The following is a 13,556-nucleotide window of genomic DNA, read 5'->3' as shown; positions in this document are numbered from 1 at the left end:
GTATGGTCAGTTTTTCAGAAAGATACCTCAAGTCTGACTCTACAAGTCCAGGTGGTTTCCAGTTACCTTACAAACATTTTTGGTGCCAGCCTGATCTGCATCCATCCCTTCCACAGGGGATATTTTTGAAGCCCAGTGCTAAAGCCACCTCCTCCTACGGCTCCCTTCCTCGAGCTTGTCTTCAGCTTGCTGGGCTCCTGAAACACCACCTCGCGCCTGTCCCAGGTAGTCCATTCTACCTGGGGTATTGGTTATGTATGTTCCTGCCTACGTTCCCCCGCCAGCTCTCCTCCTTGCGCCCCAGACAGGGTCCCGGATAGGAGTTCACCAATCTAGATGCCTGGATCCAAACCCAGGGAGGCTACCCAAAGGAGGGATCTTGCCAACTACAAGCTAAAATCGGCCCAGGCGTTCTCTTCCCAGAGATACGGCCCTGCTACCTTCAGGGGCCACAGTGGGCGAGGCCGTTTTCCGGATGCAGAGGAATGAACCTACGGCGCAGCTGGGAGCTCCGGATCCCGGCACTACTACGCCCACGGAGTCTGCATCGAAGCTCCACGAAGCGGCTGCCTGCAGCCCAGCTGGAAGCCCCTAGTGGCGGGCCGGAACGCCACTTCCGCCGGAACCTTTGAATGGCCGGGCGCTTTGGGACGAAGCACGCAGGAACCGGAAGTCCGTGGGGGAAGACTGGACCGTGGGAACCTACTGCTTTAACGTGGAGGATGAACGTACCTAGTCTCCTCTTGGCGGGAGGTAGGGTACCTGGAATACTGGGTGAATCTGCCGTATGCTTTTAGCGCCTGGCGTATTTACCTTCTCAGGTCCCGTGTCCAGGTCTCCCTCTTGGAGACTCTGCCGAGGAGACGGGGCGGTTCTGGTCGCCTAGCCTCGGAGCGATTGTAATTCCTTTCCCTGGGTTAAGGGTCCACGAGCGACTCTGGCCGAGGGCAGAGGGTCCACTGTCTGACGGCTCTTGCTTACTTCTGGATGCGTTATTGTCCCGTGACCGCAATGTAGAACTTTCCCTTGGTTTTACAGAGTTGCTTTTTGTATGTGTTTTCTTCTTTGTAGACTTATGGTAGAAATCGTGATAAGTGTACAAAAGAAAATAAAAACCGCTCTTAAATTTACCACTCAGCTAAAACATTTCTTGTAAACGGGTAAAATTTAGTTTTATTTTATCCGCTTTGTGCAGCTTTCGGGATCTTGGTTCCCCGCCTGCCGATTGAATCCCCCGCTCTGGCAGTGACAGCGCCAACCACTCCAGCGTAAGGGAATTCTCTAAAATTTAGTTTTATTTGGCTCCACTGGATGAGAAAGAAACTAGTGAAGATAAATATTGTTTAAAATATCAGTTAATTGCAAGAAGATTTCTCTAAGGTTAAAAATTTTAAAAACGTTAAAAAGTTGGAAATAATCGTTTTAAATACATGCTTCTTATTGGACATAAGATTTATATGCAGTAAAATTTAGGTTTGTTAGCCACAAAAATCAGACTGTATCTCTTATGGATAGTTCTTAAATTATGGGAAAGTCCGTATCACTTTGCAAAGGCCCTGGTTGGGCCACAAGTAACACTAAAAGTAACTAACGTCCAACTTACCTTTTGCTAAAATTTTCTTTTAGGGAGATGGAGATGTTTTCCACTTCCATTAGGGTACTCTTTATTCCAGGCCCTACATAATTCCTGCTGTCGGAAAGAATCCACTGCACCAAAGAAAATCATTCCCCATGTCGATTTTTCTGATGAGACAGCAAAGGAGTCTGGAAAGACACTGGACAAGCTCTTCTCTTCAGAACAGCAGGCTTCCATCTTGCATGTGTTGAATACAGCATCGAATAAAGAACTTGAAGCTTTCAAATTGCTTCGTGGAAAAAAGTCCCTCAATATTGTAGAACACAGAGAAAAGTTTGGACCATTTCCGAATTTGGAGAGTTTAATGAATGTGCCCTTGTTCCAGTATAAAATCACCATTCAAGTTTGTAACTCCATTCTTAATCCAGAGACCGAAGGGAAAAAAAAGAAGTTACAGGAAAGTCGGCTCTTGAGAAAGCTCATCAAACCAGAAATAGGAAGAGAGAGAGTTAAGGTACACTCTTTTTCTTAATGTCTCTTTTATTGCCTAAATATTTGACAACCTACTTTGCAAAGTCCTATTCTGGGCACCAAGACAGGGTTCTTCTGGCAATTATAGTTTAGTCCTGTGGACCCAGGGATAAACACATAAACAATCTATTTATAGTTATTCTCAAAGACATGAGATGTACAGGTAGTAAATTGGCAATTTAGTGGAGAGAACTGTGTGTTGGGGAATGTTTACCAGAAAAACTCAGCCTGGATCCCAGAGAGAGCTAGGCTAGTAGGAAGAGGAAGGCATTTTAGGAAGAAAGGATAGTTCATGTAGAGAAGTAGGTCTGTGCAGGACTTATATAGAAGGAATGTGGAGTTACCTGGCTGTTTTCGTTTCCTCTGTTCCACATACCAATTATACTCCTATTGCTTTTAATCTGTTTGTGCTTCTCCCTGTGACTAAGATTCTTAAAATTTCATTGTGTAACAAGTACCTAACAGATCTTTCTGCCTAGTCTAGCCATCTCCCATCCACTTTTCTCACAGCTGTCCCTGTTCTTTCTGAAACGTAAATCTGTTACACCTGAATGTTGCATGCTTTGGTGGCTCCCAGTAGCTCTCAGGATAAAGGAAGTTACTTTCTGCAGAAATCTACCCACCCCTCTGCCCTTTTGCCACTTGCATTCTTTATTCCACTGTCTGAGAGGTGTCAGCCTATATCTGCAGACATCTGGGTGAAATAACTTCCTGTTACCATTTTACTCAGTCTTCTAGTCCTCCAGTAAGTCTTCCTGGCCATTTCTCCTCTCTACAGCGTACCGTATGGTGGTATTTCTTATAATGTAGGGTCATGTCCCTTGTTTCCCAGTATCTAGCACATTCCCCAGCAACATCTGAATATCTGAACACTTGCTTTGAGCTAGGTGCTGAGAACAAGTAAAAGTTCTGTCTGTAAACTGACTACTGCTGGTTACCTTTTAGTAATAACTACTCTTTAATAATTCTTAGTTCATAAACTGTACATATTATTTCTATCACATAAACTAATTTGGATTTCTGAGTTTGTATCTTAAATCTTATGTCTGTTAAAATGTTCACACATAATTAAACCAGCCTTTTTTGTTTCAGGCAGTTAATAGTATTGTATCCATTGTTTCTGGTACTCGAAGAATTGCCTGGGCTCACCTCGATCGGAACTTGGCAGTGCTGGACTGGCAGCAAACTGAATATTGCCAATTGATGAAAGGATCATACCTATCATCTGTCTATTTAGAAGAGGTAAGGCAGTTGCACCTTCAAATCCTGACCTGCTGGAGCTCCCTGTGAATCTTTTAGTCCTAAAAGGGATGAAATAAAATAGTGAGGATGGATTTTCTTTGGGTACTTAAGACTCACCTGTTCCTATTGCGTTTTCCATCGCTTCTGTTTTTTTAATTTTTAAAAAATTTATTATTTTTTGGCTGTGCTGGGTCTTCACTGCTGTGTGCAGTCTTTCTCTAGATGAGGTGGGTGGGCCTCTCATTGCATTGGCTTCTGTTGTTGCAGAGCACAGGGTCTAGGTACTCAAGTATCGCCAGTTACGGCCCACAGGCTTAGTTGCTCCATGGCACGTGGGACCTACCTGGACCAGGGATCGAACCTGCGTCCCCTGCACGGGCAAGCAGATTCTTAACCACTGGACCCCCAGGGAAGTCCCCACTTATGATCTTTTTAAAAACTGAACAATTTAAGAAATGCCTTATGAATCAAAGGTTGATCCTGAGAAAATCAGTGGTAAGGTATACTGTTCTCAATGTTAAGAAATTTCTGCAACATATTTTTTTTTTATTTATTTTTATTAGTTGAAGGCTAATTACTTTGCCATATTGTAGTGGTTTTTGCCATACATTGACATGAATCAGCCATGGATTTACATGTGTTCCCCGTCCCGATCCCCCCTCCCACCTCCCTCCCCACCCCATCCCTCTGGGTCAACCCAGTGCACCAGCCCTGAGCACTTGTCTCATGCATCCAACCTGGGCTACTGATCTGTTTCACACTTGATAGTATACTTGTTTCGATGCTGTTCTCTCAGAACATCCCACTCTCGCCTTCTCCCACAGAGTCCCAAAGTCTGTTCTGTACATTTGTGTCTCTTTTTCTGTTTTGCATATAGGGTTATTGTTACCATCTTTTTAAATTCCATATATATGCATTAGTATACTGTATTGGTCTTTATCTTTCTGGCTCTGCACCATATTTATAAAGCTTGTTCTTCACACACTATCATTTATTGTCTCATTTGAGTCTTCAGAATCTGGTGAGATGGGCAGTAATGTTCATCCTGATTATATTGATACAAACTGGTTCAATTCAACCATCTGACGTGATTAGTCAGTGGCAGAGGTGATTGAGTCTAGGCTAGTCATTCCAACCCTATATACTACCCTAGAATTTTTTAAAAGATAAATAAGACAATTTTGTCCAGTTTTAAAGGCAATATAGATCTTAGGGATTATGAAGCCCATTGCACAGATGAAGAAACTAGTAATTAGGAGGATTAACTGGCTTGTTTTAGCTCAACTTGTTCCTGCTAGAACCATGACCAGAAGAACTTGGCTATCCTTACTCCTCCATAAAAGTCTGTGTCAGTTACTTCAAAATTGTCAACGGCAATATAATGGAAGTTACATATTTAACAAACAGAAGTGGGACAGAGATGGAGGCCTAAACAATAAACTTCAATGAATTCTTAATTTGTTTTGGCTGCACTGGGTCTTCATTGCTGCATGTGGACTTTCTCTAGTTCCCGCGAGCAGAGGCTGCTCTCTGGTTGGCATGCTCAGGCTTCTCATTACGGCGGCTTCTCTTCCTGCAGAGCATGGGCTCTAGGATGCACGGGCCTAGTTGCCCTGTTCACTCATTTTACCTTTTTTTCCTCCCAAAGATTTCGTCAATCATTTCAAAGATGCCTAAAGCGGACTTCTATGTTCTGGAAAAAACAGGACCTTCATTTCAGAACCCATCTCTGTTTCCTGTGCTGTTACATTTTCACATGACGGAAGCCATGCTGTACGCCTTACTGAATACAACGTTTGCCCGGGACGGCCGTCATCAGGTGCTGAGCGTGAATCGAAATGCAGTGGGGAAGCACTTTGAGCTGATGATTGGGGACACACGGACTAGTGGGAAAGAGGTGGTGAAGCAGCTCCTCTCAGAGTCTGTCCTGAGAGATGAGCCGCGGGTGTTCTTCCCACCCGAGAAGATAGTCCGCTACAGGCAGATGTTTTCATCTACCGAACACAACAGAGTGGAGGAGTTATATGATTCATTATTACAAGCTATTGCCTTCTATGAACTGGCTGTTCTTAATACTGAATCTTAAAATTCTGAGGTTAGTATGTTACATGCTGTTAATATTCTGTGAATTTATATTTATTAGCTCCTAAGTTGTAAAAGTAACTGTTTTCAACATCCATGTTAACAGAGAAGAAAACACACGTTTGAATGTATTTAGATGTTTAGAGTCAGACTTTTGGCTCTTGAATGGTTTACATAATAATAAACCAAGGCTAAATCAATATGAGATTCTGTGCCTTTCATGTTTCCCCCCCCCACCCCCCTCTTTCATGTTTAAGTGTTAAAAAATATGATGTTCCTTAAACATCCAAAACAGGAAACAAAGTTATCTTCCTTGAAAGGCAAGTGCCATCTATACTAAAAGATTTGCATTATTATATTGTTAAAATAAGGACTAATGAATTTTCTGGATGGTGCTCATCGTGGGAATAAAGCTAAATATAATTGATAATGCAACTTGTCGAGTCCTCCTCTTGCTCTGTGAGTACAGTGTGGTTTGATGGCTTCAGAAGGCACTTCATCAGCTCAGTCTATTAAGCACCAGACAAGTTTTGTTTAACAGGCTCTCTTCTTCGTTGCCGCATCATGTGGCGTGTGAGGTATTTGATCCCCGACCCGGTATCAAACCTGTGCCCCTTGTGGTGGAAGCATGGAGTCTTAACCACTGGACCATCGGGGAAGCCCAACAGGCTCATTTTTAAAACTTTTTTAATTGAAGGGAATTGCTCTACAGAATTCTGTGCAGGCTCATTTTTTAACTTTGAAATATTTTACTCAACAGACCATCTTCTCAGAAAAGTAGCACTCAATTTTTTTCCCCATCTCTCTCCATTTTGCTTAAACTCAGGCCCCCCTTATATCTCACTTACACTGAACCCAAGTCACCCTGATGTCAAAGCATTGTCTTTTCTTTCCTTTAAAAGTGAAGTATACTTGTTGAAAAAAAAAAAAGTCCAAATAATCAGATAATAATATACATGAACATCCTCCCTTCCAGCGCCTCCAACTCCCCAGGCACTCTGATGTACACTCCAGACCTGCAGCCATGCACGCTGTAAATCTCTACCTCTGTGACTGTATACAGAAGCATCTCCACCTGGGAACTGTTGCAGACACCTCCAATACATGTCTGAAATCACTCTTCCCCCAGGCCGCCTCGTTTGCCCCTGTGCTGTGCTCTGGGAAACAGCGTCACCAACCATTCAGTTGGTCAGGCCAGGTGGGCGGCATTCTCCTCACCTATTTCTGGGGATAGCTGTGGTGAAATGCGTTCAACTCAAGACATTTAAAGGATAAGACGCTAGGTACTGAAAAGTCATCAAAATGTGGTTACTTTTATCACAAAAGTAAATCTTAAGTCTTACAGGTATATATCTTAAAGGTGATACTTTAAGAACTGAGAAAGTATTCCCCCAAAATATGCCAAACCGGAAAAAAAGAAAAAAGCTATTACCTGTGTCCATACTAGGGAAGAAAATGCTTCTTTCATTTCTTGATTTTTGGTCATTTAAATACAATTCTATGGAGTTAATTTTACTTTAGCTCCTCAATTGATGAGAACTGTCAGAATTTTCTAATAACTAAAGACCAAATTAACTGGTAAATGCTCTACAGGTAGTGGACTCTTGTATTCAGTAGAAAAAAGAAATCCATATACTTTTAAAAAAAAAGGTGCCTTAGATCATATTCTCTTTTGTATAGGGACAAAATCTATAAGATAGAGCCAATATCCGAACCTATTCAATATCCATACTACCCAGATGATTTCATCTGAAACTCCCGTTTAAATATTGCATAGTCTTACATTTAGCCTTTAATTAAATCAATGTACTAGCAATACAAGATATATTGAAAAAATATTGTAAGAGGTAAAAACATTTTGTACACAGGTATATGTCTATGTTTTTTAACTGTAGAAAATTAGGATCCTTACCTTTTGAAGTGAAAACATAATTCACCAGATAATGTAACTGCATATTAAGCTAATATGTAATATAAACACTTGAAATAGGAAACTATTTTCAGATACCCCTGATTATCTGATTGTAAAAATGATCTTACGTGAAATGTTGTAAATTTTAAAATCTTGTAATTAAAAACAGATACTTTCTCCAAAAATATAACCTTAAGTGGAAATGGCTATCATGTAGAAAGCCTAGAGAAGAATCCTCTGTTATAGTTTGAATGAACAGCAGTTTGTCCAGAATATTTATATTAATATCTTTATGAAATAAAACATCAATGATATAAAAATACAAGAAAAATGTACAAGACAAACTATTTGAGTTATCAAAATATACAAGATATCACATTTGTACTGTTGCTAAAAAAAGATTTATGAAAACTACAATTCATAATCTTGACTTCACCTTCTCAGTATTCAGTGATTCACATGATAACGTATCCTGGATGAGCACACTAAAAATAAATTTATCAGGAAAAACTTACTTTTTGAAAAATGATCCATAATTTCTTTCCTTGGAAGTTTTCTTACTATTGTCCATGCTATTTCATATTCTGGATTGTGTAAACTTATTTTTAAAAAGATCATCACCTGGGTGATTCACATTCACAATTTGACAGGGCGCTGACACTTGGTTGGAGAGAGGTGGATTGAGGGTCATGAGAAAGGGAGAAAGTGTAGGTTAGTTTGGCATTGAAGCACCTTTAGAAATATTTAGGGAACTCTACCTTCTAGAAACAGCCCCCACACATACTCCAACAGAGCTAAATCAGGTAATGCAAAAAAGTACAGAAAAAAAAATACTACCATAATTATAAATAATTTGTAACTCCAATTTTTTCATTTTAAATATTTACACACTAATAAAAATATACAAGTAGTCTATTTAAATGTACATTAAGAGAAATAAACACTTCCATGAAAATCAATATAAAAATGTATCTTGAGATCCACGTGAGACTCTGTAGAAGGGATTTTTAATGTAGAATATTAAGGGAAGTCAGCTGCCAAAGTGTTCATAGTCTCTTTTGAAATGTTAAGATGAATTCCTTCAAGATAGTGTAGGAATCTGTCAAAATTACAAGGAAAAATACAATTTAAATATTAATAGTTCCATCAGATAAGAATATTTATCAATCTGTAAACAGCTATGTCAAATGTTCTTTTTATAAGAAACTTTACCTTCTTTTACTTTTTCCTTGTTCCTTTAGCTTCTCAGTCCTACAGATGTTTCGAAGAGTTGGTAAGTATTCAATTACACTAGCTTGTCTATTACCCAGGTTCAGAAGAGATCGGCTGGAAAATACACTTTTGATGACTGCTACCCTCTGCCAAGCACTGCTGTAAATTAAAAGTAATGCATTACCTTTTGATGTTTAATGTCCAATAAAAATGCAACAGTCTCAAACACAACCAGCTTCTGGTCTCTACTCCACCCTGATTCTAGTCTAGACTAGATTAACTGTATTCCAGATGAACCTCCTGTACCATTTTCAACACATCAGTCACTTCCATACTTTCTTGGCCACCTCCTGTCTGCACAGCAAATCCAGACCCCTTCCCTGTGATCCAAGAGTCTTCCAGATCTACTCCCCCTGCCCCCAGTCTCTCATTATTTTTCTTCCCAGAAATCAGGCTGGTCTCCTTAACTGTCTCCTTAGAAGCTACAATATCACGGGCTTACCTGATCAATAAAGCCCAGCATTTCAAAATTAGTAAGAGAAAGAAACTGATAACTTCCCCTTTACCATTTATTATTGAAAAATAAAAAGTAAACAGAAGACTTACTCTAAATTAGCTGCAGACTGACTGAAGCGTACATTGTTGCGTCTTTGAGAAATATAAAAAGTAAGCTCTTTTGTGGGATCTCTTCCTAATTTCTTGCAAGAATTCAGAGACGTTTCCAATGCTTTTGAAATAGCAGAAGAACATTTAGTAAAGCTGAGAGCTTCTACAGCCGCCTTTATTTCTCCAGATCTTTGAGAAGTCCATCCATCACTACTCTCGAGACTAAACTCATCACAAAGTCCACTTTTAACCTTTCCATTTGTCCAACCAAAATCATCTTTACCTAACCCCCTCTGTTCCCGTACATCCATTAGAAGGGCATCTAAGAAGGACATGTTGTCCACGAACTCAGTGAGAGAATTTAAACAGTGAGAAACAAGGACAGAACATTTTTTTTCTGCTGGTGTTATATGAGGACGAGGAATAGATTCAACGTTTGACTCTAGACATTTGTTTGGTTTCTTTGTCTCTGGATTGCTTTCTTTATCTCTGGCTTTCCTTTCTTCTAAATTTGAAGACGATGCAGAGGGAAGACTAATACATTCATCAGAAATGTCCAATTCACTGTCAAATAAGTCACTGTCATCTAAAGTTACCATCTTTTTCTTATGTTTCTTTTTTGGTGATTTTTTCAAAGGCTTCTCTCCTTCAAAAGATGTCCCAGCAAGACATCTCATGTTTTCTGTTGCTGCACTGGTGTCCACATTTATTGATGAACCAGAAGAGTTTTCTGTTTCTGGAATGATATCAACAGGTAGTGGCAGAATGAACTCAAGATTACTGTATAAGAAATCCACATTCTGCGTTTGGAATTCTGTAAGAAGGTGGATGAGCTTACACCGTTCTTCCTTTGTTCTGATTTTGTGCTGAAAAACAGTTGTGAGTAAAGAAATGTTATACCAGTACCCAGTCTGAACATTTTTCTACCCATATGAATAGTGTCATTCCTGTCTATCTTCAAAGTAATGAGTCTCTGCCCTTCATAATTTTATCAACTTAACACTTCCTTAATACATCAAAACAGTATTATGAGTCTAAAAAATTAATTTGGAGTGTTAAATTGAAGAATTAAATTCTCTAATTGTCAGTATATACCCTAATTCAATAATTAGCAGTTCATTTGTTTAAAAACTACTATTCTGAAACTTTTTTTAATCTGAAATATCTCTAAGTTCTATATTCTATAATATATATTTAAAGCAATGCCTATGCACCATTTGTTAAAGTGGTACAATGTGTTAAAATCAGCAATCTGAAGCCTATAAAAATTATTGGTAAATTACAATTAACCTTAGATTCAAAAGATATAAGTGAGTGTTGGGAAGATGAAAAAGAACATAAATATTCCAAACCAGATGCTGAAAATACCTTCAAAAATGAAAATAAGTCTTCAGACGGGGAAAAAATGTTCTTAAGGCCGAACAAGGTCTCAGCACAGCCGGTGTCACACTTGGGAAGGCCTGTTGGAGTCCTTTTTGTATTTCTAGGGTTATTTTTGAAATCAGGGTCATCTTCAGAACAAACAAGTGGTACATTTCTGCTATTTCCTCCTAGAAAATTAGTAAAAGAAAAACTTGAGTATCCATATTTTTATCAGACTGTAACAAGCAATTATTTAACACCCACGATCCTTTGGCATTTTTTTCTACCTAATCCTCATTTTGTTATTCTCCATCTATGTATCTAATTCACAAAGAGAACAATACAAACATTATTTCTACATAAATTAAGTGGGGGTGGGATGTGGGGTGAGCTTACAAACAATCCAACTGAAAAAAGTGCAAGGACACACAAATATCTAATAAACCGTAAAAAGATGTACAATTTCACCAATAATCATGGAAATTAAGATATTCATTTTTCACCTTTTAAATTGGGAAAAATTAAAAAGATAATCACTGCATACGTTAATGAGAAACTGAAGATGACTTAAATGTTGCCTAGTAGGTAATGGTTAATTATGTTACCTCCATTTTATATTCCAGAATAGCATGCAGTTGAGAAAAAGAGGGCTAGAACTATATACTGACAATAAACTGTCAAGTAGAAGAAAAGCAAATTATTTCACTATACATAGTGCTGGTAATTTTACTAAATAAGTAGGCAGTAATATTTGTATATGCACAGATAAAGGTCTAACAGTAGCTACCTTTAAGAAGTGGGGAAGATCTTTTACTTTTTATGTTATATATTTCTCTACCGTTTGATTTCCATTGAGTGTATATCTGTGTGTATGTATGTGTGTTTTTAAGACAGGATGAAATGCATTTAAGATCTTCAAGAAAATAAATAATGTTAAAGTTCTTGGTACTGCATTTTATATCCAGTAATATGGTGATAGTTATTAACTATCTTGTTCATAATAGGATATTTCACGTCTTATTTATCATATTTGCTTCTAAGAAATAGTGAAACTGCCAGCTTAAATTGAATTATTAATAAACACTTGAAAAGAGTAAGATACTAAATTCTGAACTAATTGAAAAAGTGATAAGGGATTTAATATAACAGAACTTCACCTTTTTAAAATTTAAATATTAGTATATTTCCCAGAGCAAGATTTGTAACTAAGAACTGTGACTACGGAGCATGGAAACCACAAACTATGAACTTCTTGAGGGAAAGAACCTTGTCTTATTCATATGAACACAGGACCTGGCATGAAGAAAGTTATCAGAAAATGACTGTGACTTGAATTAGGTAACAATCACTGAAGATTGATAAGAAATAAAGCATTTTTGAAATAAGAGAATTCTTAGGAAAGACAGGATTATAGGCTATTAAAGAAGCTAACAGGGAAATTACAATACAGCCATCTAAAAATAATTTACATATGGAAAAATCACCAATACATTTTTTAATAGGTGAAAAAAGGAAGCTTCTAAATAATATAATTCTATTTATTTATAAGAAACTATATGTTTATAAATGTACAAGTAACCATTTGTCTCAGAGTCAGTTTAATTGTAAATACCCACATTTAATGCTTACAAAACTTTCAGGAACAAAGTTGATGTATATATGTTTATTTTAATATTGACACAATACCCCAATGCTTAAAATTTTTTAATTTTTCAAATATTTTGGTACAGCATATATTTTAATATAGAATCCCATAACAAATTTCCTTTCTAACAAAGCAACTTACGACAAAGAGATAATGGCCTTTCTTCTAAAAATCCACCTCCACTTCTAATCCAGAACTGTAAGTAAAGGATACTTTTCCTGATATCACAAGTATTTGCAGTTAGCAATGTTACAAAATCCTTTACATCAGTTCTGAAATTTTCAGTCAAGCAGATCATCTGTAGGTAGCTGGCAACATTTAGCTGGGGTAGGGGGGAGGCGAGGGGTAGAAAGGGAGAAAGAGAGGAAAGAAACATGGTCAACTGAAGAGTTAACAGAAATACCTCAATACTCTAACAAAAAGCCAGATTTCGCTAAAATTTTAAAACATCTTAATTCTTATTGAGAATGACTGAAAAATATAAGGAAATATGTTACCAAATTAAAAGCATCTATATATACTGCTTTCATTAACTGTATACAGTATGAGACAGCAAGACTGTATCTTGGTTTTTTTTTAAATGGGACATTCTCCAACCTGAATACTAAAGGCAATCTTACTAAACCTTAAGACAATCCCTTAGGACCAATGGTACAACCTGATGGAACATTTACAGCCATTAAAATGATAAATATGAATATTATACTATACAGGAAGAAAAGTACTTACTGTATAACTTTTGAAAACCAGACTTAGTAAATTATATCAATGCATGCATAAAAGAATAAATGTATGTAAATGAGAAATAGAAGAAAACATTTTAAATACATGATATTTGTTAGCAGTAAATGTACAAAGTTTACTTTTAAATTTTATTTAGTGTACAATTAATTTGCTATATTTTTTGTAAAACAATATAATTCTCATTGTTTATGGAAAGCTTTTTACCTTGAAAAGCTAAAACATATAAAATTATATTCACAGTTCACAGATAATTACAAGACTACTAGCATTTATACATTATAATAAACAAGACAATTAAAAACATTTTTCCCTATGGTATCTTTGACTTTATTCTATATATATGTATTATTCTTGCACACATCTGGGACTTCTTCCCACAGACCAGGAATTCTCCTTTCAATAACAAAAGAGTACTTAGTATAAGACAAACCTTGCCATCAATAAGTTCTATAATCAACCTAAGAAAATATAAAAAGCCAATTATCTGAATGAACAAGAGAATAACCAAAGGCAGAAGAAAATCAAAGGGAAATCAACACCTGGACAAATGAAATGGCCTTGGGTGAATCCCCACCGCACCTTTTAAAATTGATTTTTGACTGAGTGCAGGCTGTAACAGTGGTGGCTAAAACTCACAGCAGCTA

At 37.5% G+C, this 13,556-nt stretch overlaps 2 protein-coding genes across 3 annotated transcripts in view; one reads left to right on the top strand and one right to left on the bottom strand.

Moving 5' to 3' along the window:
* The first annotated feature begins 600 nt into the window (after positions 1-600).
* Positions 601-5,652, top strand: TEFM (transcription elongation factor, mitochondrial). Its single transcript, XM_043480519.1, has 4 exons — positions 601-753; positions 1,627-2,090; positions 3,200-3,349; positions 4,998-5,652. Exons 1-4 carry the CDS (start codon positions 633-635, stop codon positions 5,433-5,435), a joined length of 1,173 nt encoding a protein of 390 aa, XP_043336454.1. The 5' UTR covers positions 601-632; the 3' UTR covers positions 5,436-5,652.
* A 1,820-nt stretch (positions 5,653-7,472) lies between these two features.
* Positions 7,473-13,556, bottom strand: part of ATAD5 (ATPase family AAA domain containing 5) — a 34,594-nt gene continuing 28,510 nt past the window's right edge. The window contains exons 19-23 of one of the 2 annotated variants that reach the window (XM_043480502.1): positions 12,310-12,490; positions 10,530-10,711; positions 9,162-10,027; positions 8,556-8,714; positions 7,473-8,442 (exon numbers count right to left, since the gene is read on the bottom strand). In XM_043480502.1, coding sequence (XP_043336437.1) covers positions 8,364-8,442; positions 8,556-8,714; positions 9,162-10,027; positions 10,530-10,711; positions 12,310-12,490 — 1,467 coding nt within the window. In that variant the 3' untranslated portion in view covers positions 7,473-8,363. The remainder of the gene's footprint in view (positions 8,443-8,555; positions 8,715-9,161; positions 10,028-10,529; positions 10,712-12,309; positions 12,491-13,556) is intronic. The other variant, XM_043480510.1, reaches the window with a different exon arrangement.

This window comes from Cervus canadensis, chromosome 1 (genome assembly GCF_019320065.1).
Source record: "Cervus canadensis isolate Bull #8, Minnesota chromosome 1, ASM1932006v1, whole genome shotgun sequence".
Classification (NCBI taxonomy): domain Eukaryota; kingdom Metazoa; phylum Chordata; class Mammalia; order Artiodactyla; family Cervidae; genus Cervus; species Cervus canadensis.
Note: the sequence above shows the minus strand (reverse complement) of the source record. Positions and strands in the feature narration are given on the sequence as shown.